This window comes from Tupaia chinensis, unplaced genomic scaffold, assembly GCF_000334495.1.
Source record: "Tupaia chinensis unplaced genomic scaffold, TupChi_1.0 Scaffold000074_1, whole genome shotgun sequence".
NCBI lineage: Eukaryota > Metazoa > Chordata > Mammalia > Scandentia > Tupaiidae > Tupaia > Tupaia belangeri.
The window spans coordinates 7,078,131-7,105,295 of NW_006159534.1; the positions used below are offsets into that span (position 1 = coordinate 7,078,131).

The following is a 27,165-nucleotide window of genomic DNA, read 5'->3' on the forward strand; positions in this document are numbered from 1 at the left end:
ACTCTCTGAAAGCCTCATAAGAACATGAACACAATGCTGCACCTTAGGAATAATTATGAATGTAGAAGGACCTTAAGAAGTCTCGATTATTCCTAAAAAGCCAAATAAATTTAGATTTCTTTTTTTTTTTAAATAAAGTATTTTTTTATTATAGGTGCTCATGCTCAGAGAGACTGAGACAGACAGAAAGCAAGAAATCACCCCCCCCAGGGTGATGGTCACACTGCAGTCACTTCTCCATTCTCCTCTCAGGATTTTAGGCACACCCGCACACACACCTGGCATGAGTTTTAAGCCACTGGGTCTGAGACTTGAACTCCAGTTGACTACATGGTAGTCCAGCAATGTAACCATTATGCCATCTGCTGGTCCCCATAAATCGAGATTTCTTTCTCTCCTCCAAAAACTGGTATATAGTAAAATCGAAGCCAAACTACTTAATAAATAAGAATCAGGGACCAGCAGTTGGCACAATGGCTATGTCACTGGACTCCCATGTAGCCAACCGTGGTTCGAGTCCTGGACCCGGTGGCATAAACTCACACCGGATGTGTGTGTGTACGTGCCCAAGATCCTAAGAGGAGAATGAAGAAGGGATTGTGGCATGGCCATACCTCTGGAGGGGTGATTTCTTGCTTTCTGCTACTCTCTGTCTTTCTGGCGAGTGCACACACCCTATGGCAAAAACCTTTCAAAAAAATAATAATAATAATAAATAAGAATTAAAAACTTACATCTGGAAGTTAGTTCCATTGATCACAGAGAAATGATAATAGCAATACTAGAGCAAATTGACAATAATATATATATATTTTTAAAGTGGAAAATAGGGCCAGCAGGTAGCATACTGGTTAAGGTGGCTGGATCCCACATGGTCAGCCCCATAGTTTGAGTCCCAGACATGGCAGCTTGAAAAATAAGCCAGGCGTGTGTAAATATGTGCCCAAAATCCTGAAAGGAGATTGAAGACAGGATTACAGCACGGCCATTCCCTCAAGGAGGAATGAGTACATGTACCCCTATAATACACATAAAAAAAAAAAAAGAAAGAAAGAAAAGGAATATCTTCAGGCTTAGATGAGGCTCTAACCTGAGAACAGACCAAGATTCAGGTAACTTTTCTACACTTGAAATTTTAATGCAAGTTATTACAATAACTAACCTACGTTACCAAAGAAAGTCAATTCTGCACTGGATGTATTCTATATATACTAGGAAGGGCATTTCGCTGCTTTGGAAACATCAGAGAATACTGGGAAAACTTGTAATGAAATTTGTTTTCAACAGAAGAAACATGGTTTGCACATATGATAAAGGAGAAAACACATTTCCAGAGTAAAGCGTTTTAGAAACATTTCTGTGATTCTTGAAGAGGTGTTACACCTCTGAATGAATAATTCAATGAGAAAGATTGTAGAAAAGTGAAAATTAAGTAAACAGTAACAAAAGCACCTTCTAATTTTGTGCACTGATGGACTCACCTTCAAAAGAACAACAAAAAAAAACAAAACAAACCAAAATCTCACACACACACACACACACACCCAAATGTGAAGTTTACTGTTCAAATACCAGAGGCTAGAAATTCTTTACCCCTAACTCTACATTAGAAAACTTATTGGGAACAGCAGATGGCATAATGGTTACGTTGCTGGACTCTCACACATCTGACCGCAGTTTGAGTCTTGGTGGCTTAAAACTCAAGCTGGGTGCATGTGCATGTGTGCCCAAAATCCAGGAGATGGATTATGGTGTAGCCATTCCCCGGGGGGGCTGATTTCTCACTCCCTGTCTGTCTCTGTCTGTCCTGTGAGCTCATGTGCCCTGTAGCAAAAATCTCTTTTTTAAAAAAATTTTTAGGGATCAGCAGTTAGCGTAATGGCTATGTCACTGAACTCCCATATAGCCCACTGTGGTTCAAGTCCTGGATCTGGTGGCTTCAACTCACGCTGGGCGTCATGTGCATGCGTGCCCAAGATCCCGAGAGGTGAATGGAGGAGAAGGGATTGCGGCATGGCCATCTCCTCTGGGGGGGTGGGGGGGTGATTTCTCGCTTTCTATCTCTCTGTCTTTCTGGCAAGCGCACGCACCCTATAGCAAAAACCTCTCTAAAAAATTTTTTTCTTAAAAAGAGAAAGAAAACATATTAAGTTACCTCGATAGGTTTAGGCCAATAGCTCTTTCAATTAGATATAAACTGCAAAACACTGAAAAGTTACGTAATTCTGTATTATTTCCGAACTGTTCTAGTTAGTTGTAGATAGGTTTAAAAATTTTAATAGTAAGGTGAACTTCATAGAAAAATTGAGAGAAAAAAATTTTTCCACTAATTATTTCAGTATCTTTAATCTATTTTGGAAGGAGAGGGTTGTCTGAGTAAGCCATCAATATCTCTCAATATCAATATCAATACTTGACACACTAATATTGAGAAAAGGCAAAAATGAGGGAAGGGGTAAAAGCAGCAAGAAAGTTTTATTACCAAACTGTTGATAATTATCTCACATACAGCTTTAAATCTTTTGTAAATAATAATACATTTTGGAAAGGTACAAAGATCTACCTGATAGTGATGTTGTAGGAGTGACTGAAGCAACAGGTATCTGAGGCATCGATGCACTTGAGAACGAGTTGTAATTAGCAGTGCTTGGTCCACTGGCACTACTGCTGCCTCCACCTGCAATTGGAGGTGCCGTAGAAGTCACCGGAGACCCCTTTTCCCTTAGGTTTGGAGAATTCTCCCATGCCTTGCGTGCAGACTCCATCTGCAATAAATCGGACATTTTTAAAGCAAATCACTTATGTTAATACAGAGCTAATACACATATGTACACCTATGTATACATACATATGCACCAATCTTTAAATTCCAAAAATAAGTGTTCCAAAACCACAAACGTAAGACATTAAGACACTAGGGCTTTTAAAGCTTTTGCTTGCCCTTTTATTTTTGCTCTTTACTCAAATGGGAAGACAATGGGGTTTAATAATGTTTCTACAGAAAACTTTGTTGATGGCTTTGAGAAAGAGGTTAGCGAACTATAGTCACAGTGGCTGAATCATGTACACATGAGCCTACTTCTCCAGTGAATGAAAAAAGAAACCAACATGCCCCTTCAGCACTGTCTTAAGGCTCTGCCTTTAGGAGGAAAGGTACTCAGCAATACCAATTCCCTCCATATTTTGTTTTTAAAGCAATGCTTCTTGGATGGCAGCTATCTTTGAGTGGGCTGTTTCGTGTTCACAACGTTCTGTTTTAATTTTGCTATAGTGTGTGTGCCCTTGTGAGAGAAACAGAGGGAAAGTGCGAAAGCACTCTACAGAGGGGATGGCCATGTTGTAATCCCTTCTCTTCTGATCTCCTCTTGGGGTTTTGGGCATGCATGCACACATGCCTGGTATGTTTCCCAAACTACTGGGTCCAGGACTCGAACCACAGAGCCAGCCATGTAAGATTTAGTCAACTTAACCACCGTGCCATTGGCTAACCCTCATAGCATATTAAAAGGCAATGTAATTAGATGGGTTTTAGGTAGCATAAGTGCATAAGCACTTCCTGTTTCACATCCAGACCTCATCAAGTATTTTGGGTACTGCCTGTGCTATTTACACTGGTAGCCCCTGCTTTTAGCTCTAGTCTCCTAGTATCTTAAATGGCAAGCACAGGTCTTATTTCAATCTATCTATAGGCGGCACTGCTGCATAGACATAAATGTGGGCCACGAATACAATCTTAGGTATTCTGGCAGTCACATTTTCAAACATTTTTAGGTAATATTAGCTTTGTTAACAGATTTCATTCAATCCAATTCATCTAAAGTATCATAACTGAAATAGTAACTGGCATAAAACTTAAGCTATTTTACTCATTTAATACTAAAATTTCAGAGGTAGCACGTATGTTATTTTACATTTACAATGTACTTCAATTTAGACGAGCCATATTTTAAGTGCTAAATAATGACATGTAGATAGTGGATGCTAAATGGAAAGAACAGATGTAGATCATCAACTATCCCGAGAACACTTTAACAAGAAGGGAACAGACTCGGAGATGTCCCAGTTTTCAGTACTACCAGTGAAAATACTGGACCAAGAGGAAAACCGAAGATAACCTACAGATCTAGTTGTGAGGGTTTACATGAGGCTATTTTTAAAAAGTTTTGCCAGAGGATGTGTGCGCACGCCAGAGACAGAAAGAGGGAAAAAGAACCCTCATAGGGAATGGTTATGCAACAATCTCTTGTCCACCATTTCTCCATCCCACGATTTGGGGCATACATGCACATGCACCTAGTGTGTCTCTCAAGCTGCTGAGTCTAGGACTGAAATTGTGCAGGTGGCCAACTGCCTTAACCACCAGGTCACTGACAGCCTTACATGGATGGGGGTCTACACGAGGCTACTTTTTACAAGGAACATTTTTAATACCCTGGTTAGGAAGTTTGTAGGTTCATGAAGTACCAATTTAAACTAGTTTAATTAGAAGAATTTGAGAAATAGTACATAGTTTGCTCTGCCTCCCCTTAAAAACACATATTACTTATAATTTAATCTATTCTTAGTGACTTAATTATTGTCATGGTACAATGAAAATATAGGGTATTTTAATATTTGAGAACTTTCATTTTTCTCATAATTGCCTTGCTGATTTCAAACAAGTTTTATTATAAAACAAAAGTCTGGGGGTGACTTGGGTTGAGAGCACATCAATCATCGATCTATAGCTAATGATCCTTGGGTAATACATAAGCCACATGTATTTGGCTTCATTTCTTAATGAGCAAGAAAAATTTAAGTTTCTATTTCTGGAAATTTAAGAAACTAAAAGTACAATTACTTAACTATACTTTTTCCCTTGGTAAATAGTGGCTGATAATATGCATCATTTTCTATACTGGCTTAAAAATAAAGATGACATTATATGTTCATATGTAAAATTAATTATTGCATTGAACAATATAATGATAAAGACCATCTAGGTTATAAGACAAACTAAAGAGTACAGATTGAGATGGTTATTTAAGGAGGAAAACACCAGCAAAGGCTGAAAGGAACTGGCAATAAAAGGTAAGGAATGGGTAAAGACAGGGCTAACATAAATCAAAGGTTTTGGTCTTAATAAAATTATATAATCTCAAACATATTTATTAAACCTCTTAAGAAGACATGGGGGGTGTGTGTGAGGAGACAAGTGATTAGGAGGATGGGAATTTAAGGAGAAAGAATCCAGAAATGAACACTGTCAAACACGTCATCCTCTCTCACCTCCACGGCCATCAAAGAGATTCATGGTTGACCAGTGCAATATTAGGAAACCATGCAATCACAGAGGTTAAATATCTGCCAGATTATGGATTAAGAGCACCAATGAGATAATTATGTTTTAATTTTTGTTTTCTATTTTTCATTTTTTAGAGATAGAGAGAGACTTTTGCTATAGGGCGCATTTTAAGTCATCGGGCCCAGGACTCAAACCATCGTCAACTAAGTAGGAGTCCGGCGATGTAAACATTATACCATCTGTTGGTCCCATGTTTGTTTGTTTGTTTGTTTGTTTTTTTTGAAGAGGTTTTCGCTATAGGGCGCGTGTACTCGCCAGACAGACAGAGAGAGACATAGAGACAGAAAGCGAGAAATCACCCCCCAGGGGGGATGGTCACGCCGCAATCCCTTCTCCTCCATTCTCTCGGGATCTTGGGCATGCACGCACACGCGCCCGGCGTGAGTTTTAAGCCACTGGGTCCGGGACGTGAACCAAGGTCGACTACGTGGGGAGTCCAGCAACATAGCCATTACGCCAACTGCTGGTTCCCCCATGTTTGTATTTTTGAAACACTGACTATTCCTGTGGTTAACTCATTTAACAGAGGTCCAAATTATAAATACATTAGGAGATTAAAAAAAAAAAAAAGTCAAAAATTGACAGTAAAAGGTGCTAAAAATCTCTTTTGACCTCTTAAAAACTGTCCCCCCCAAAATCATAATCTCCTGATGTTGGTTTTAAAGCATACTGTATTTATTAATTATCTTCTGATAAAAGACTCTAATAACTACATCACATCCATTCAATTCACATATGACTTACAGAATAGGAAGAAAACAGGCACTCTTATATAATCAGCACTTAGAACTTAGGTAGCATGCCATTAAAAAAAAAAAAAAAACAGAATATCAAGCTGGTTTTTCTTATCCAACTAACGTATCTAGAAAGTCTGCATTTTAAAATAGAAGTCACAAGAAAAACAAGGCTCATTTTAAATGCGAGGACAGTAAGTCACTGTGATGTGGTGTAAGAAGGTAGTAAAATTTTAAGGTAAAATTTGACATCATTCTATTTTCAGCTTAATAGTGATGCTCACCACAAAAAAAAAAAAAAAAAAAAAATCTGGCAAACACACCAAAAGAGTTACGACCCCTTGCATGCAGCAGTTCAGGACCCTCAGGGATGGGTGTCGTACATACCTTGAAGGTGAGGCTGAAAGTAGTGGGAGGAACTGAAGTTAGGCTGGAGCTCTGCGGTACAGTCTCCCTCTTAGGGAGGGGAAGAGTGTTGGGCAAGGGCACCTGAAAAGGCAGGCAACATACATCACAATCTAACTAACTGAGTCTGTGGCAGAAGTCCCATTTAGAAATAATACCAAATACTCTGAAGGCGGTGTTTAGTTTTCATCAGAGCCAACAGAAATATCTGATTAGAGTTACAGTCTGTTTGTAACATCTTAGATAAAGCTTTTCTGAAAAGTTAGAAAAGTGAAAAAATAAGAAATTAATCTCTTTCCTTCAATACAGTCAACTGTTTAATAACTAGATTCAAGAACAAAACTGATCTTGGGAAGAAAGTATGAAATATTACCCCCACCTCATTATACTAAGCAAATTACTTTTCTATACTAATGAAATGACTATGGCAACTACTGTTAGAAGCTTGAAGATACTAGAAACTCATTACCCACTATCTCTTTTTTTACTTTAAGTTTCTGAATCATGGGATTTTATTAAACTACTGCTATACATTTATTTTTGATGGTTCACTCAGTTGTTCAAGCAAGTGATGGGGATGCTTGGGGGTTTTAAGGTAATCACTGTGGTGCTATGAACTACCTAACGATTTGTAAAATCATGAACTACTTAACAGAGATTCTTTAATAATATTAAAAGTAGCTATGTGACAATAATAATAATAATAATAATAAAGCACCTGCATTTATATCTTTAAGACATTTAATAAACAAAACAACTGTAATATTGGGTAATGTTAGCCAACAAATACCAGTTCAAATTATAAAAAAGCATATCACGTATCAGTGAGAGAAATAAGCCTTAGGTATAATTCTTAAAATACTCAAGTTCTACCGTATAAAATATAACGTCTGAACATACTAATGAAAGAAGAACATGACAAAATGTTATAAAAATTTTCCCATGTAGGACATTTGTCTTTTTAAAAAAAATTTATGCATTTGTTTATTTTTAAATGACGGAGAGAGGTAGAGAGAAAAAGAGAGAGAGGCATTTTTGAGAGCCTAAGGACATCTGTTGTTACCACGACATTAAGTTTAGAATAACCAGCAGGCTCAGCACAAGGAGGCAATGCTGCACGACCATTCCAAACTGAGAGTCATTTATAATCCTCCCTGACCCAGATGAATCTTTCTGCTTCCCAATACACCCGGACACATGCTAGCAATCATGGATACTGTCCATGTACCTATGAAACTGAGTCTCTTCCTTTCAGTAGTTATCAGCACAGAAACCACTACATTAATTAGTGTTAATTACAGATCACAGGGACCAGCAGCTGGACTCCCATGAGGTTGACAGTGGTTCGAGTATCAGGCCCGGTGGCTTAAACTCACACACAGTGGCTTAAACTCACACCAGGCGTGTATGCATGGGTGTCCACGATCCTGAGAAGAGAACTGAGGAGAAGGGATTGCGGTGTGCCCATCCCCCCAGGGGGTGATTTCTCACTTTCTGTCTCTCTGGCGAGTGCCCTATAGCAAAAACCTGCCTCCAAAACAAAAGAAAACAAAAGAACAGATCACAGAGAAAGCATAGAAATGCTCATCTGGACATTTTCAGCTACTTTTAAGGGTTCTGAGAATAATGACCTTTTCTTGTTATTCATATTTCATAAATTATGTTTTCAGGAAGTAGCCTGGCAAAAGCATCACATACTTTCTTAAAAAAGAATCATTCAAAATTTTATACATATATGTATATATACACATATGTAAAATGGTTTATGCTATAGGACACATGTACTTGCCAGAGAGAGAGAGAGGGATGGAGAAAGTAGGAGGGAAAGTGAGAAACCATCCCACAGGGGAGATGGCTATGCTACAATCTCTTCTGTCCTACTCTCCTCCTTAGATCTCGGGCATGCATGCAAACGTGCCTGGCACTGATTTTCAAACCACTGGGTCTGGGACTCAAATCACAGTCAGCCATGTGGGAGTCCAGTGACGTAACCACTACACCATCTGCTGATGCCAATTTCCTATTATTTTTATTTATTTATTTTTTGGAGAGGTTTTTCGCTATAGGGTGTGGGCGCTCGCCAGACAGAAAGCGAGAAATCACCCCCCAGGGGGGATGGCCACGCCGCAATTCCTTCTCCTCCATTCTCCTCTCAGGATCTTGGGCACGCACGCACACGCGCCTGGTGTGAGTTTAAGCTGCTGGGTCCGGGACTCGAACCACGGTCGACTACATGGGAGTCCAGAGACATAGCCATTATGCTAACTGCTGGTCACTCCTATTATTTTTAATAATAAACCAAGGCACCACAAATAAAGAACAAATAGACCTTACTAGACTACTGATTCAATATTTTGATACTCTAGATAGTGACATCAACAAAAACTGAAAGGTTCTCCTTCTCAAGTTTTCCATTATTTCCTATAAGAGGTACAGAAAGTGAAAAAAATTTTAAATCACCTCAGGTTGGAGCGGGAAGGTGTGGCACACACATGAAGTGAAGGATCGTAACATGAGAGAAAGACAAATTACACTCATCAGCTACTAGAGAGCTCTCATAACCAAGAGAAGTATGTGACTGACTCCTTTCTACCCATTTTCCTCACCTATATTAAGAGTTCTTTGGTTGGACAACAACAACAAAGGCATTAAGTGCAATTCAGTTCAACTTTCTGAAATTCCAAACAAGGGAACTTCTTGGAAAATTCATGCATTCTTTTTAATATGCATTTCTGTGAACTTTTCAAAATGCACCTCCCCACACCCCGTACACTTAATGCTAGAGGGAAGAAGTGAAACTATACGGGGAGAAAAATGTAAAAAAAAGGCAAAAGTCACACATTCTACACAACAGTTAAAAGGACTTTGTGAGAGACCTTCAAATATTTATCTACAAGGGATTATTTTGAAATGAATCATCAACATTTTAGTGATAAGTTTTACTTATTAAACAGGGCTATTTAAAAAAAAAAAAAAAAAAAAGAGCAGCTGGGCCAACAGGTGGCATGGTGGTTAAGGTACTGGACACTCCCACATGGCTGACCACAGTTCAAGTCCTGGACCTGATGGCTTGCCTTCTCACTTTCCTTCACTGTGTGTGCCTATCTTTTTCCCTGGTCAAATGAAAATAAATGAATAAATAAATAAAATTAAATTAAATAATCCCCCCCCTCAAAAAAAAGAGTGCAACTAACCAAATTCCACCACATCTGCCCTCCAGAACAAGGACCATAAAAGTAACTTCTTGAGGAGCCAGGTGCACTGGTTATGTGCCAATATATTCCCAGCTACTTGAGAGGCTGGGGCAGGAAGATCATGAGTCTGAGTACAGCCTGGATGGACAACCTAGTGAGATCATGTAAAATCGCTCTGTGAGATCATGGCAAGGCACTCAATGTTTCCTGGGCTTACAGTTACTCATCTGATAGAGAGCTAAGCAAAATGATGGACTGTACTTTTAACACAATCTTGAATTATAACATGGGTGCTCTGGGACACTAGGGTCTAATAAGATTTCTCATCACAGTACAGTAGTGCATTTAAGAATTTTTAAAGTAGTTATGTAGCTCAATCTTAACAGTAAGAATGTTAAGGTCAAGAATAGTAACAAAATATTCTAAAAGAAATACTTGACTCTTTGTAAGCGTTATGTTTTAATTCTCATTCTAATTGTTTTAGAAGACTGAAGTCTAACTGGATCACGAAAAGACTACAGTTAAAAAATAGTATCACTAGGTCAGAAGGTGGCACGGTGGTTTAAGATAATAGATTCCCCAGGAACCAGCAGTTAGCGTAATGGCTATGTCGCTGGACCCCCACGTAGTCAACCATGGTTCGCGTCCTGGACCCGGTGGCTTAAAACTCACACCGGGCACGTGTGCGTGCGTGCCCAAGATCCCAAGAGGAGAATGGAGGAGAAGGGACTGCGGCGTGACCATCCCCGCTAGGGGGTGATTTCTCGCCTTCTGTCTGTCTCTGTCTGTCTGACGAGTGCACGCGCCCTATTGCAAAAAAAAAAAAAAAAGATAATAGACTCCCCCATACGACCAACTACAGTTTGAGTCTTGAACTTCATACCAGGTCCATGTGTGTATGTACCCACAGTCCCAGGAGGAGAATGGAGAAGGAACTGTCGTGTGGCCATCTCCCTAAGGGGGTGATTTCTCACCTTCCCTCACTATCTTTCTTCAGCAAGTATACACACCCTATGTCAAAAACCTAAAAACAAAAAAATAATATCACCAATCAAATAAAATGCAAAATTTGTGGAATGTGAAAGTTAAGAGCAGGACAAGTACTTATGAAATAAAGTCAAAGCACCACGAATCTTTGCAATAGGGTGTGTGCGTGCATGCATGCTGGGGGTGCGTGTGTGTGTGTGTGTGTGTGTGTGCAGGGGTGTGTGTGAAATTACCCCGAGGGATGGCCACCTCACAATCCTTCTTGTCCATTCTCCTCTCAGGATTTTGGGCACGCACACTCATGTATTGAGCATGTTTTTCAAGCCACCTGGATCATATTCAAACTGTACTTAGGCCATGTGGGATCCTGTGCCTTAACCACCACACCACCTCCTGGCCCACAAACCCTACTCTTAAATGAAAAGCAGATCACTTTGAGAAGAAAAACAAAAAACCTAACATTGAATCTTTTTTCTAATTATACTACAGTGCTCCTAAAAGCAAACTGACTACCAACTCTCTCCCTGTTAAGAGTTAAATGCTGGTTTCCACAGTAAATAAAACAAGATGATATACTGGATAATGATAGCCAGGTTCCAACCTAAACTTGCCACATCTCGAATTAACTGATTACTTACATTATTAACCAAAGTATCCTCCATCTTTGTATTGTTAGTGGCCACAGTGTTAGGCAGAGAAGAAGAAGGTGTAGTGTAATCTGTTACAGACTCCTGTAGAGCAGCAATAGAAAAAAAAGACACTTTAAACGGAATTAATCACTTTTTTTTTTTTTGGAGAGGTTTTTGCTATAGGGCGCGTGCACTAGCCAGACAGAGAGACAGAGAGACAGAAAGCAAGAAATCACCCCCCAGAGGGGATGGCCACGCCACAATCCCTTCTCCTCCATTCTCCTCTTGGGATCTTGGGCATATATGCACATGCACCTGGTGTGAGTTTAAGCCACCGGGTCCAGGACTCGAACTGCGGTTGACTACATGGGAGTCCAGCGACATAGCCATTACGCTAACTGCTGGTCCCTGAATTAATCACTTTCTAATGAAAACCTAACAGCTGTAAAGAGTTGGAGGGAAGGAAGAAGGCTGACCTTGAAACTCAACTAACTGACACAAATCTTACTTTATCGAATAACAGTGGCAGAACATAACAAGGACCTACCATCCAAATGGTAACACTTCAACTATCACTGAGCTCCTGTACGTTTTCAAACTATATTGTATATTGCTTCTGTGGGTTAAAGATTTGTTTACATGTTTCCCATTCTCAATCTACAGCTTATTATTAACAATTGATTTGTTTCTCTTCAAAATAAACACTGTAAATATCAAAATCTCAGCCGTCACCATTAATCTGGTTTTAGGGTAATTCTCTTTACCGTCATGCATCCCTTCTTTAAATCTGATGGAGTTGAATCACATGAGTATTTACTTACATGTAAATTCAGTCATTATGACAGTTAAAAAAGGAAAAATATTTAATTATGAAAGAGTACATCTTTCTATTCAGTGAGTTTATGTCCTCATGTGAACAGAGATGGCAGATACAAAGTATCAGTTGCCACAGTCACTGCACTGTCTTGCTTTAAGGAGCATTTTTAAAGGCATACATCTTCAATTCGATGTGGCTTTACATGAAAGTTAACATCTAGCATGGTAGCTCAACCAAGCAATCACTGATCTGTTCCTCTGAGAGTAGCTGGCACACAGGAGTTACTATAAGTTCACCTTATCTCCTGATTTAGAATTTGACCAGTGACAAAGATAAGACTCCAACTCCTTTAGTAAAATAAAATACAAAGCCATCCATTCCAAGTGTAAACCCAATGAAAAGTAGTACAATCCTATACTTTAAGGTACTCAAAATAGCCCAGAATGAAAAGAAAATTTCCACAAAAGGAAATATAATTCACTGCAAAGAATCTACCATTGTTACGCATACCATAAAACAAAATCCTCTCTTTAGAAATTACAACCCATATAGTCTGTAGAATTATATGTCTCAGCCAAAAAAACAAAAATATGTGTGTGCACGCACACACAGACACACACACACACCATTGCTGTTATTCCCATTCATCTTAGACATGGCTTCTGCATCAACTAAACTGTTAATCACTGAGTGCTGCTTACCTTTGCATTAGTCCCATATTCTGCAGATGACACTGAGATCATTGTGCCTATTTCAGTAGACATTTCAGTGACTGCTTTGGTTTCCTTTGTTGTGACAGGATCTGTGCTTCTGCCTGTGGCAGGGCTTGGCTTCTCTTGTCCTTCTGGCTCCACCTGTTGGGCATCTTTCGCTTTTCTATTTTTTAATGAACGTTCCTTTCCAATGGGACCAGGTTTATGTTCTTTGTTTTCTACTGGACTCAAATCTGGAAGCTAAATTCAATGTTCATAACAAAAAATTGCATCACAACCAAAGGCAGACATTAAGACCTAAATTTAATTTTAAAGCCACTGTTTATTCTCCATAAGTATTAGTGGCTTTCATAAAATTGTACCTACCTTCTGGGCTTTGATAGGTCCTGCCCGTGGCTGCTTCTGCCGTTGTTCTTTAGGTTCAGCTATTTTGTCGGAAGATTTTTCTGAAATCACAGGAACAACATTTTCGTTCCCATTTGAAGCTGGAGCACCAAACTGAATTGTGTCAATTCCAATTTCAACTCCACTTTCTTGACCATTCTTTGTTCCCTGGTTAAAAAAACAAACATACATTTAAAAACTTGCTATCAAAGCAAACAGAGGTTTAGATTTGACTGGCTGATAGAACAGGGTTTAAAGCAATATACATACTAACGGAGCATAATTGACAATGATTATATTTAGGAGAACTTTCCCTTGGCCACTCTTGATCTGTATACTATTGGGTTATCAAAGAAGTCATGATGCATTTCAGCAAAGTCACAATACATAGAAAAACAAACAAAAAAATCATGACTTTTTTGATGACCCAATAGAAAACGATGATAATATGAAAATTTGGATGAGACTTAAGTTACTATGGTTCAAGTCTCAGACCTGGCAGCTTGCTTTCTCATTTTCCCTTTTTTTCCCTCTCTCTGGTCAATTAATAATAATAATAACAACAACAACAAATAAAATTAAATGAGTAATTATTTTTTAAAAAAGCCATAAGGACACCATCACAACAAACATACGAATGAATGCATGAATAGGAGAGAGAACAGAGTAATACTAATGTAACTGACTTCTCAGAAGTCTGCTAGGAAAATGAAATGAAATATATGTGTGTATACACACACACACAAAGTGTGTATGTATATGTATATTATATATATATATATATATATACACACACACACACACACACACACACACACATACACACACACATACATACATAGACACAAAGTACTTTGTGGGACCAGCAGTTAGCGTAATGGCTATGTTGCTGGACTCCCACATAGTTGACCATAGTTCGAGTCCTGGACCCGGTGGCTTTAAACGCATGCCAGGTGTGTGTGTGTGTGTCCAAGATCCCAAGAGAGAAGAATGGAGGAGAAGGGACTGTGGTGTGGCCATCCCTCCGGGGAGTGATTTCTCGCTTTCTGTCTGTCTTTCTGGTGAGTGCACACACCCTATCTATCCACCAATTAAACAACTAATTTATTAAGCATCTTCTTCATGGTAAGACCTAGTACTCTAACTTGGGAAATTGCATTCCAGGGCGTGAAGAACATAAAGAACTTAACATTCAGAGGAGGGATATGCAAAAATCAAAAATGGGTTAAGGTATTCAGCCACTTTAGCCTGGTAGATGGAAAATGCCCCGAGGATGACATACTAAAACTGAATCTTAAAGACAGGATCATTGCAAATTATTTCAGTGTTTCCGGAACAGCAAATCACAGAGACTGAAGCATAGCAGGTATTGGAATAAAGGTGCCAGACAGACAAGAAGGCTAGACAACATAACATATAGCTTTGTTACAACAATCACTTAATGGAGAAATGGAGAAGGGATTGTAGCACGAGCATTCCCCACAGGGGCTATTCTCTCCTTCTCCCTCTGTCTTTCTCTGGAGGATGCACCCTCTGGCAAAAGCTTTAGAAAATAATTAAGTAATCAAACAAAAACATTAAAAAAAGAAAGAAAAAGAAACAGATGATGAAGTCTACTCTACACCTACAAGTCAGAAAACTGGAAAGGGGTGGTGTTAGGAAGAGTTCCTCAAAGAAAAGAAAACCCAACTATATCTTCAGCTATTGCTCTGTCCATTTCACTGCACCTTCACAGCAAAATTATTCTGAATTTCTCTGTAGTCATGTTTGCTCCCATTTCCCCCTAAATCTACTCTATCCAGGTTTTATGCCTAATCTAGCACCAGTGCTTACTCTTCAGAGCCAGCAGCACCTCCACAGAGTAAGCGTCAACCCTCAATGGAGAGCCTAAACTATTTAACCTACCCGCAGCACTTGACACATGACTTCATCTACCCCTTCTTTAAATTTCATCTTTTCTTGGCTTTTAGGACACCTGTCTAATCCCTTGGCTAATCCATCTCCTGCATTTCCCTGAAGTATTAATAAAAGTCCCAAGACTAAATTTTTAGTTTTCTTTTCCAATTACTTTCATAATTCATTCTGCTTGGTGATCTTATCTATCTCCAGCACTTTTAAACATCACCTATATGGTACTATCTTTAGAATCCATCTCCAAACTAGATTCTCTCTTCTGAACTACAACTCCATTCAACAAGCCACTTGACATTTTCACTTAGATGTTCAATAAATTATCTTAAATCTAACAAGCACCACACCAAACTCCTTTATCTTCTCTCCTAATCCTGATCCATTTAAATACTTCCCAATCTCAACTGATGGAATGCTATCCTTCCTATTGCTCAAGCCAAAAGCCTCGGAGCGAAATTCTATTACTCTGTTCTTGCACATCCACATTTAGTCATCAGTAAATCTTGTCAGTTTGATCTTCAAATACTCAGAAACTAACCGTATCTCAAGACCCTTAATGCTATTTCCCTAGTGTAAGTTATTATCATTTGACTATTTAACAGTATTCTAATTGGAAGGCCTGGCCTTGTGGCCCAATGGTTAAGAAAGCAGGGTCCCACATGGCCAATCGCATCATTCAAATGTGGACCCAGCGGCATGACCATGTCCCACTTTCCCCCTTTCCTGCTCTGCAAAGCACAATCTCTGACAAATTAAAAATAAAGTATTTTAACTTTTATTCTTGACCCGCCCCTGACTACTCTTAACAGGCCAACCAGTGCAATCTTTAAAGTCTGATCCTGTCACTCTTTTGCTTAAAATCCTCCTGCCTATGCAAAGGACCCTCAGGACCCATCCACTACTACATCTCTAACTTTATCATCTCCATTTCTATGTTGCTCATCACATGGGCCTTCCTGAACTTCTTCAAACCCACTTGTCCTTTATCTTTCATATCTGCTATATCTGAACCCAGAATTCACTTTTCTTCACACATCTGGATAGGATGATCTCTTATCTCCTTCAAGTCTTTAACTCAACCGTCACCTAAGTAGCCTTTCCTGGCCAATCTACATTAAATTGTGTCCACATTCCTTAGGAAATTCCTCTGTGCCCATCTAGCTTTGCTTTTCTCTTCAGCACCAATCACTACTTAACACATTATATGTACTTAATGTGGATTCAGATTAGATGGAAGCCCCATGTGGGAGCGGGTGTCTATAACCACAGGACCACAGGTTATGTTGGGTATAACACAAGTGCTTAATAAAATGTCTGTTCAATGGAGAATGAAGAATCATGAACCTGTATTGCATATGTCTGAGAAATAATGCTAGAACAATGACCTCCTGTAATCTATGTATTAATGCTAATTATTCTAACTAGAAACATAGTAATACATTTATATTTGTCTTTGCTTGAGACTGGAATAAAACAGTTGAACTGAAGTATGTCTACAGGTGAGAAGCCACTGCTATAACTGTAGGTAAATTCAATTTGGCAGCCTTAGCTGGAAACCTATTAGAAGTATACTCGTGCCTCAGTCAGATCTGCTAACTCAGATCCTCTGGGCATGGAGCTGCCTTTATTTCATGGCCTTCGGGGGGGCTCTGAGACATCCTGGGGTGTAAGAACCACTTGTCATGCTAACCCAGTATTGACATTATCAGATTTATTTCCTACCTCTGCTGCAGCAGCGGATCCAAACGATGTTAAGGGCTTATTCCATGCACTTACTGAAGGTGGCTGTGGTGGACTAATGGGACCTACTAAAAGAAAACGCCATAGGAAATGGGACCATTAAAATTTAGAAGCTAATTATCTCTAACCCATTTAACCTTTCTCTTAATGATAGTCAGACAATAAAACAATGACTTTGAGGGATTTTTACATAAGAAAATAAACATACCCCCCAAGTGCTGTATAGTAAAATCAACTTAAAAAACTGCATTCATAAAATATGGCTGTTAAACATGCTTATCTTAGGGACCACAAGATGGTGTAATGGTTATGCTGCCAGACTCACATAGTCAACTGTGCTTCGAGTCCTGGCCCTGGCAGCTTTAAACTCATGCCTGACACGTGTCCATGTGTGCCCAAAATCCCAAGGGGAGAAAGGAGAAGGGATAGAGGCATGGCCACCCATCAAAGTGTGTGTGTGTGTGTGTGTGCATGCGCACGATTTCTCGCTTTCTGTCTCTCTGGTGACTATATGCACCCTATCACAAAATATTTAAGCAAGTAAATAAATAAGTAAAGAAAAATTTTAAATGCTTATTTTAGAAACAAAGATTTTAAAAAGTTAGTTATGTATGGTTTCTTACTGCTTCCTACTAAGAAAAACGAAATGACTAGAAAAAACTTGCCGAGTACATAAATAAAACTGAAATCAAATCTCAGTATTCCTATGCCATTCCCTGCCCCTTGCTTCTCTGCCGCACACTTACATTTCTTAGAGATGTCATTCAGCACAGCTGGTGGGGCCACCTTGTTATCCCATAACTCGGCTGTAAGAGTGCCATGAGACTGTGGGGTCTGGATAGATTTTCCTGCAGCTACATAATCTGTGCCATTTGGTGCCTGAGCTGAAGGCAGCCTAATTGAAGGTGGTGGCTGCTTTGAAGACTGGGCTGCAGTCTGCAGTGGGTTCTGGACTGGTTTGTGGGTCAGTGCCTGAGCCTGGGATGGAACAGTAGGCACCGGGACAGGGGCTGGGGTAGGGACTGTGGCTGGAGTAAGTGGGACTGAGGCAGTTTGGGCTGAGGCTGGGGCAGCTGGGGTTGAGATAGATGGTGTGGGAGTTGAGGCTGGAGTCGGAGATGAAGCTGGTGCTAAGGCTGAAGCAAGAATGGGAATTGAGGGTGTGGCAAGCATGGGGACAGAGGCTGGGGTGGAAGCTGCAGCAAGGATGGGAGTTGGAGCTGGGGTTGAAGCTGGAGCTGAAGAGGCTGTCACTATAGCTGAAGTGGAGGTTGGAACTGGTGCTGTTGAGGTTGAAACTGGAGCTGAGGCTGAAGTAAGAACTGGACCTGAGGCTGAAGCAGAAATTGGAGCTATAGGAGATGCTAAAACAGGAGCTGAGGTGGAGGCTGGAGTTAGAGGTGAGGTGGAAGCTGGAACTGGAGCTGAGGCTGTAGTTGGAGCTGAGGCTAGAGACGGTGTTTGCTGGGTCACTGTAGCCTGTTTTTTGGCAAATCTTGGAGGGAGCTTAGAAGTCTGACTTCTTCCTTTTTCATTTGCATTCTTTTTGTTCCAGACCTTAAAACAATGATAGGAATAATTTTTGTCAATAATGTAGCTGAAAACATAACTTTGCATATATAATTTCTAACAAAACAACCTATTGCTAATTTAGCTCTTCAACAGTTCAAAACAGATATGTACTAACAGAGCAAAAATGTCAATGTGGCTCATCAGACTATAAATCATGACAAGTAAAGATAATATAGATTAAAAAAATACAAAGGTCAGGGGTGACATAGTGGATAAAGAGGCTGGAAAAACTTATCAAACAGATGTGTGTGTGATGCCCAAAATTCTGCAAAGAAAAAAATGAAGGAAAAGGGGCTGTGGTGTGGCTGAACTCCACGGAGAGTTGCTTTCTTACTCCCACATCTGATATTTATCTGGTGAATGCAAACAACCTCTAGCAAATTTAAGGAGAAAAAAAAAAAAGGGCAAATATATATTTTGATATACAGGTCCACAATTTCCTTTCCAAGTTTCTGAAATTTAAAAACTTAAGGAGGTGGTGTGGGTAAGGCGCTGGACTCCCATATGTCCAACCTCAGTTCGAGTCCTGGACCTTAAGGCTTGAAACTCACACCAGGCACATGGTGTGCAGGTACCATAAATTCTAAGAGGAGGATGGAGGAAAAGGGACTGCAGCATGGCCATCCCCCTTCGGAGATGATTTCTCACTTTCTGTCTTTCTAGTAAGTGCATGTGCCCTATAGCAAAAAAATCTCTTAAAACAACAACAACAGTACTAACACATAAAACACATTGCTGGTGAGCCAAAATAAAGACAGTCTGCTCTGAAGCAATGGTGAACAATAGTGATTGCATTCGATTTGAAATTTACCTTAATTTTGGTTAAACCAGTAGAAAGTTCTGAGTTTCAAGTCTCCATAAACATCTGAATAATAAATACATCCTTGACTTTACAGGTAAACAGAAACTCAGACCACACTAAGATACTTTGGAAAACAATCTATTAATAAATAACTAGCAAGAAACTGAAACAAGCTTTAAACCTGTACGACTTGTTCTTCTTTCTTTCGACGTTCCTCATCCTGTAAACGTTTTTGTTGTTTTTTGGAGACTACTTCAGTAAAACCATCATCATTCAAATTTGACTGTGGATCTTCAACTACTGTTACTTCAGGATGATCATCAATTATAACAACACCTGTCGGTGTGGAAAAACATTTAAAATTATGTTTCCTTTTATCACCTGGAAAGTCAACACATATGTCTGTTTTTCTATGCAAAAATGGATCATGACTTTCTTGACAAGCTAATAAATAGACATGTTATATCTTAATTCAGTAATACTTGGGGAAATGTCAATTGCGAAAGTTCTTTGGAACACGGAAAATTGGTCAACAAATGCTTGTGAAGACAATTCGGCCATATTTTGTGAACTTTTTGTCATCTTTTCCAGTGTAGTGTTTAGAGGGATGCTCCTCCCTCTCTTCTGGACCACCATGACTGTTAGCATTCCAGCTCCCTAGGGTTTTTCAAATTTAGCACTATCAGCATTTCAGACTGGCAGTTCTGTGTACTATAGAATTTTTAGCTAGTATCTCTAGCTTCTACCCACTAGATGTTCTTATCAACCTAGCCCTAGTTGAAGTGCCAAGTGCTGCCAAAGATTGTCAAATGTCCGCTGAAATCCAAGATTATTCTTGTTAAAAACCACTGCTCTAAATAAATCTTTGTAACTGCAAACTCCTAAAATAGGCAATTAAGATTAGTTTCTTTCTTTTCATATGAATTTTAAAATTGGGGCCAGGTGGTGGTGGTAAAACTCAATGTAATGCAAGGCAATTTCACACAGGAAGGTTCTCAGTTCAAGTTCAAAGACTACTCTGAGTATAGGACACAAACATGTCCATGATCTGGGGTAGGCTGAAGGCTGGGGTTGTTGTATGTCTCTCTCACTCATGGAAGAAATAAAGGTAAAACTCAATGTAATGCAAGGCAATTTCACACAGGAAGGTTCTCAGTTCAAGTTCAAAGACTACTCTGAGTATAGGACACAAACATGTCCATGATCTGGGGTAGGCTGAAGGCTGGGGTTGTTGTATGTCTCTCTCACTCATGGAAGAAATAAACTTAAAAAAAAAAAAAAAAGATGAATTCTAAAAGTCATCTAAAAGAGTAATTCTCAAACCTAAGCATGTGTCAGAACTCCCTGGAAAATCTGCTGAAACACAGAAATGTTTCCACCCCAGGGTCTGATAAGGGCAGGCCTGGGGCAGAGCCCAACAACTTGTGATTTCTCACAAATTTTTAGGTGATATGATGGTCTGGGAACCACACTTTGGGAATCGCTATTCCAGAAATAATGTCCACTGGTTAGCCCTGGTGGTGTAACAGTAACAACATTCTATGATACTAGGGTCACATGAGAAGGTTCTAGGTTTGGGTCCTGGTATCTCTCTGAGTACATCATGATCCCAGTCTGGCTGAGGCTGGGGGTAAACTTAGTGAGAACCTGTTGTGGGGATCTGCCATCTACCCCATGCCATGAAATAAACTTAAAACTTTTTTAAAAAAAGAAGAAGGGACCAGCAGATGGAATAATAGTTACATCGTGGGACTACCATGGACTACAGATCCAGTTCCAGACCTGGCAGCTTGAAACTCACGCTGGGTGCAAGTGTATGCATGACCAAGATCTTGAGAGGAGAATGAAGAAGGAACTGCAGGGTGGCCATCCTCCTGGGGGGTGATTTCTTGCTTTGTCTCTCTCTCTCTCTCTGGCAAGCACGCAGACTCTATAGCAAAAATCTCTCTTAGAAAATAGAGAAAGAGAGAGAAAAGAAACTAATTGACCAGTACCTGGACCCAAATCAAGGTTCAGTATGTATAAATAACCATTAACAGGGCCAGTTGGTGGCATGGTGGTTAAGGTGCTGGATTCTCACATGGCTTACTGCAGAATGAGTTCTAGACACAGTGGCTTAAAAATCACAACAAATAAATACATACATGAATAAATAAATAAATGCTAAAAAAAAAATTAAAGAGCCATTAACTAGACAGGAAAAAAAGACCTCAACTACATTTTTAATATTGGAGTAACAGTAACTCATCTAACTTTCCCATTACTAATATTTGGTCTTAACTTAATCTCCCAATTTTATTCAGTATTTCCAGCTTTGATCTCATCTGAATATATAGCATATAGCTTATTCTCATTTTTATGTGTATGAACATCTAGTCACAGATATTCTTTGCTAGATTTCTCATCCAATATTTCACACTTCTTATGTTACCCTTTATCTAGATACTTTTCATGATCACTTCATGGCTTATAAAGTATTTATATATATAATCCTATTATTTATTCTGCTTACTACATCTTAAATACTAATTTTACCAAGGTCATAACTCACTAGATTTATCATTTTTTCCTAGTATTTGTTTTTAAAAAGACATAGTATCTGAACAGACACAGCTAAGCATTTTCCCATGATTTTCTGTACTTTCTCAGAAATATTTGGAAGGTAGAATGGTTACTCAATTTTCTCCTTCTATGGAGCATTATTAATTTTTTTTTACTATGCAGTTCTTTGTTTTTTTTGTTTTTTTGTTTTTTTTTTTCCCCTCCTGAGAGGTTTTTGCTATAGGGTGCATGCACTCACCAAAAAGACAGAGATAGATAGACAGAAAACGAGAAATCACCCCCCTGGGGAAATGGCCACGCTGCAATCCCTTCTCCTCCACTTTCCTCTTGGGATCTTGGGCACACACGCACACGCCCCTGGTGTGAATTTCAGCCATCAAGTACAGGACTCGAACCACGGTCGACTACATGGGAGTCCAGCGACATAGTCATTATGCCAACTGCTGGTCCCAAACATATAGGAAGGTAGGACGGTTACTCAATTTTCTCCTTCTATGGAATACATACGTATTTTTTTTTTTAAAAAAGGCACATGTGCTTACTGGAGAGAGACAAAGCACACAGAGAGGAAAAGAGAGAGAGGGAAAGTGAGAAAGCACTCCCCAAGCAAGCCGGACACACCACAATCTCCTCTCCATCCTCTTCTTAGGTTTTGAGTGTGCACACTTGTGCACACTTACACACATGTATACACATACACACCCACATAGTATGTTTTCCAAGCCACCAGGTTCAGAACTTGAACTGCACAGTCAGTCAGGTGGGATCCAGCCACCTTAATCTCAATGCTACTGGCTGGTTTAAAAAAAAGTTTTGTTAAACATTCATGGCTATTCTAAAAGCTGGTTGTTATGTTAGTTTAAGTTAAACCAACTGGTGGTTTCATAATCAGCTTCCACTTTTTTTTTTTTTTTTTTGGTAAAATTTATGAATTTCTTCCATGAGAGAGAGAGAGACAATGGGTTTGGGGTGGCACTCTCAACAGCTGCTTCATGATGTGATCTGATCCAAACCTCAATAGGCCTGGGTCACAGGCATGTTTAAGTCTAGCCTATGTAGGGCTGTCCCAGGACCTGAACCCTGGACCTTTCCCATGTGGGTTTAGAGCTTCTACCCACTAGATGTTCTTATCAACCTAGCCCTAGTTGAAGTGCCAAGTGCTGCCAAAGATTGTCAAATGTCCGCTGAAATCCAAGATTATTCTTGTTAAAAACCACTGCTCTAAATAAATCTTTGTAACTGCAAACTCCTAAAATAGGCAATTAAGATTAGTTTCTTTCTTTTCATATGAATTTTAAAATTGGGGCCAGGTGGTGGTGGTAAAACTCAATGTAATGCAAGGCAATTTCACACAGGAAGGTTCTCAGTTCAAGTTCAAAGACTACTCTGAGTATAGGACACAAACATGTCCATGATCTGGGGTAGGCTGAAGGCTGGGGTTGTTGTATGTCTCTCTCACTCATGGAAGAAATAAACTTAAAAAAAAAAAAAAAAGATGAATTCTAAAAGTCATCTAAAAGAGTAATTCTCAAACCTAAGCATGTGTCAGAACTCCCTGGAAAATCTGCTGAAACACAGAAATGTTTCCACCCCAGGGTCTGATAAGGGCAGGCCTGGGGCAGAGCCCAACAACTTGTGATTTCTCACAAATTTTTAGGTGATATGATGGTCTGGGAACCACACTTTGGGAATCGCTATTCCAGAAATAATGTCCACTGGTTAGCCCTGGTGGTGTAACAGTAACAACATTCTATGATACTAGGGTCACATGAGAAGGTTCTAGGTTTGGGTCCTGGTATCTCTCTGAGTACATCATGATCCCAGTCTGGCTGAGGCTGGGGGTAAACTTAGTGAGAACCTGTTGTGGGGATCTGCCATCTACCCCATGCCATGAAATAAACTTAAAACTTTTTTAAAAAAAGAAGAAGGGACCAGCAGATGGAATAATAGTTACATCGTGGGACTACCATGGACTACAGATCCAGTTCCAGACCTGGCAGCTTGAAACTCACGCTGGGTGCAAGTGTATGCATGACCAAGATCTTGAGAGGAGAATGAAGAAGGAACTGCAGGGTGGCCATCCTCCTGGGGGGTGATTTCTTGCTTTGTCTCTCTCTCTCTCTCTGGCAAGCACGCAGACTCTATAGCAAAAATCTCTCTTAGAAAATAGAGAAAGAGAGAGAAAAGAAACTAATTGACCAGTACCTGGACCCAAATCAAGGTTCAGTATGTATAAATAACCATTAACAGGGCCAGTTGGTGGCATGGTGGTTAAGGTGCTGGATTCTCACATGGCTTACTGCAGAATGAGTTCTAGACACAGTGGCTTAAAAATCACAACAAATAAATACATACATGAATAAATAAATAAATGCTAAAAAAAAAATTAAAGAGCCATTAACTAGACAGGAAAAAAAGACCTCAACTACATTTTTAATATTGGAGTAACAGTAACTCATCTAACTTTCCCATTACTAATATTTGGTCTTAACTTAATCTCCCAATTTTATTCAGTATTTCCAGCTTTGATCTCATCTGAATATATAGCATATAGCTTATTCTCATTTTTATGTGTATGAACATCTAGTCACAGATATTCTTTGCTAGATTTCTCATCCAATATTTCACACTTCTTATGTTACCCTTTATCTAGATACTTTTCATGATCACTTCATGGCTTATAAAGTATTTATATATATAATCCTATTATTTATTCTGCTTACTACATCTTAAATACTAATTTTACCAAGGTCATAACTCACTAGATTTATCATTTTTTCCTAGTATTTGTTTTTAAAAAGACATAGTATCTGAACAGACACAGCTAAGCATTTTCCCATGATTTTCTGTACTTTCTCAGAAATATTTGGAAGGTAGAATGGTTACTCAATTTTCTCCTTCTATGGAGCATTATTAATTTTTTTTTACTATGCAGTTCTTTGTTTTTTTTGTTTTTTTGTTTTTTTTTTTCCCCTCCTGAGAGGTTTTTGCTATAGGGTGCATGCACTCACCAAAAAGACAGAGATAGATAGACAGAAAACGAGAAATCACCCCCCTGGGGAAATGGCCACGCTGCAATCCCTTCTCCTCCACTTTCCTCTTGGGATCTTGGGCACACACGCACACGCCCCTGGTGTGAATTTAAGCCATCAAGTCCAGGACTCGAACCACGGTCGACTACATGGGAGTCCAGCGACATAGTCATTATGCCAACTGCTGGTCCCAAACATATAGGAAGGTAGGACGGTTACTCAATTTTCTCCTTCTATGGAATACATACGTATTTTTTTTTTTAAAAAAGGCACATGTGCTTACTGGAGAGAGACAAAGCACACAGAGAGGAAAAGAGAGAGAGGGAAAGTGAGAAAGCACTCCCCAAGCAAGCCGGACACACCACAATCTCCTCTCCATCCTCTTCTTTTTTTTTTTTTTGGTAAAATTTATGAATTTCTTCCATGAGAGAGAGAGAGACAATGGGTTTGGGGTGGCACTCTCAACAGCTGCTTCATGATGTGATCTGATCCAAACCTCAATAGGCCTGGGTCACAGGCATGTTTAAGTCTAGCCTATGTAGGGCTGTCCCAGGACCTGAACCCTGGACCTTTCCCATGTGGGTTTAGAGCATTACTGCTGTGCCACATTGCCAAGCTCCTCTATCTCGACCTTAAATGCTCATGCCTTGCCTTGTTTGATGTCTTCTTTATAGCAAGTACTTAAATGAAACAAGAAAACAAACAGGGCCAGCCTGTGCTGTAGTGTGCTGGTTAAGGCAGTTATTTTTCACATGGCTGGCTATGCAATAGGAGTCCCGGACCTGGAAGCTTGAAAATACCAGGCACATATGCGTGCATGCCCAAGATACCAGAAGGAGGGAGAAAACGGAGGCAAAGGGATTACATTCCTCATGGGAGAGTGCTTTCTCATTTTTCTTCTGTCTCTCTTCAGTAAGCACATGCATCCTCTGGCAAACAAAACAAAAACCAAGTAAAATGAAGGGAAGCTAAGACATACTTGCATAATTGTTGAGATCAAACTGTGACAGAGCATCTACTTTCTCTTTGGGTTTTTTAGGCCCTGGTTTGGGGTCTTCTCTTTTTTTCCCGGCAGAATCTTTGGAGTTCTTTTGTCCTGCACCGTTAGGTGCTCCTTCTTGGTGATGTGCAGTACTGCTGCTGATGGGGTCAACACCAGTTGTACCTGCAGACTGATCATCAAATGGCCTGCAAGAAATAATTAGAGTTATTACTATCGCCACATACTAGAACAAAAGGAAAATGCTCTTCCTGGTAGCTTCTAAAAGTCATTCTAAGAGGAAGCTGCATAAGAACAGGAGATTCTCTCTCTAACACCAACAATCCCACTAAAACTGAACATCCAAATAAAGTAGATTAGCTCCCTGGAGTTCTTTCCAGCGATTAAATTCTAGAAATCCAATTATCTTCACCAGGTGTGTATTGTGTGTTTGTCTCTCATATTAAAAATGAGTTAATTAACACTATCTATAGTAGAAAATTTCCGTGATCTCGGTAAGTCCAATGTACTCATACAACTCAGTCTTCCAAAAGTAAGCAGCATATGCAAAAATTCTGAAAGCATTCTATGCTGATGGGTATATTTCTTAACAGTTCAGTCAAATTTATGTATCAATATAAACACACTACCAATATAAACACACTACAAAAACAACTTTCATTGGAAATAATTCAAAGTAAATACATTCCTACAGTTTTTGCTTCCTACTAGAAAAATTCTTAATTTTTTTTTTAATTTTTCAAGTGAAAACAGACCACAAAAAATAGATCAACTCGTTAATCTTCACCTTAGCCTATACTTAAGCTTACTAAGTGTCTAACCATGACCTTAAACATCTGAAGAATGAATTCAGTTCTGGTAAGCAAGACTTTAACATTTGTTTTTATTATAATCAGATAGTTATTTCTACATGTTCAAAGTTGTTACCTATGTTACACAAAAAGATTGCTAAGCAGCTAACATCTATTAGCACAAAAATCAGATTATGATTTCTCTTGAGCATTATTCTTAAAATTCTAGTTATCAGGCTGGCCCTGTGGCACAGTGGCTTAGGGAGCTGAATACCACATGGCCAACAACAGTTCAAATCCCAACCCTGATGGTATGAAAAACCTGCCAGGCACATATGCATGTAAGCCCCAAATCTTGACAGGTTGGAGGAATGGAGAACGGACTGCAGCATAATCATGCCCCCCTTCCCCACCCCCGGGTATACGTTCTCCCTCTCCATTTCAAAAGTGAATGAGCCCTTGGAGGAAAAAAAATATAAAAAAATAGATTCCTACAACATTTATGTTATTAGTGCTGGGTAACTGGGCTGAGATCTTCTTTCAAGATT

The 27,165-nt window shown here is 39.4% G+C and overlaps 1 protein-coding gene across 9 annotated transcripts in view; it reads right to left on the reverse strand.

Annotated features, from left to right (window-relative positions):
- PRRC2C (proline rich coiled-coil 2C) overlaps positions 1 to 27,165 on the reverse strand; it is a gene marked incomplete at its 3' end in the record, with an annotated part of 105,932 nt that overhangs the window by 14,740 nt on the left and 64,027 nt on the right. For 5 of the 9 annotated variants that reach the window (XM_014584068.2, XM_027768039.1, XM_027768046.1 and 2 more), the window contains 9 exon segments: positions 2,564 to 2,765; positions 6,466 to 6,567; positions 11,303 to 11,395; positions 12,812 to 13,063; positions 13,190 to 13,375; positions 16,841 to 16,926; positions 17,605 to 18,415; positions 19,414 to 19,568; positions 25,806 to 26,014. In XM_014584068.2, the coding sequence (XP_014439554.1) occupies positions 2,564 to 2,765; positions 6,466 to 6,567; positions 11,303 to 11,395; positions 12,812 to 13,063; positions 13,190 to 13,375; positions 16,841 to 16,926; positions 17,605 to 18,415; positions 19,414 to 19,568; positions 25,806 to 26,014 (2,096 nt within the window). 9 annotated transcript variants of the gene reach the window in all.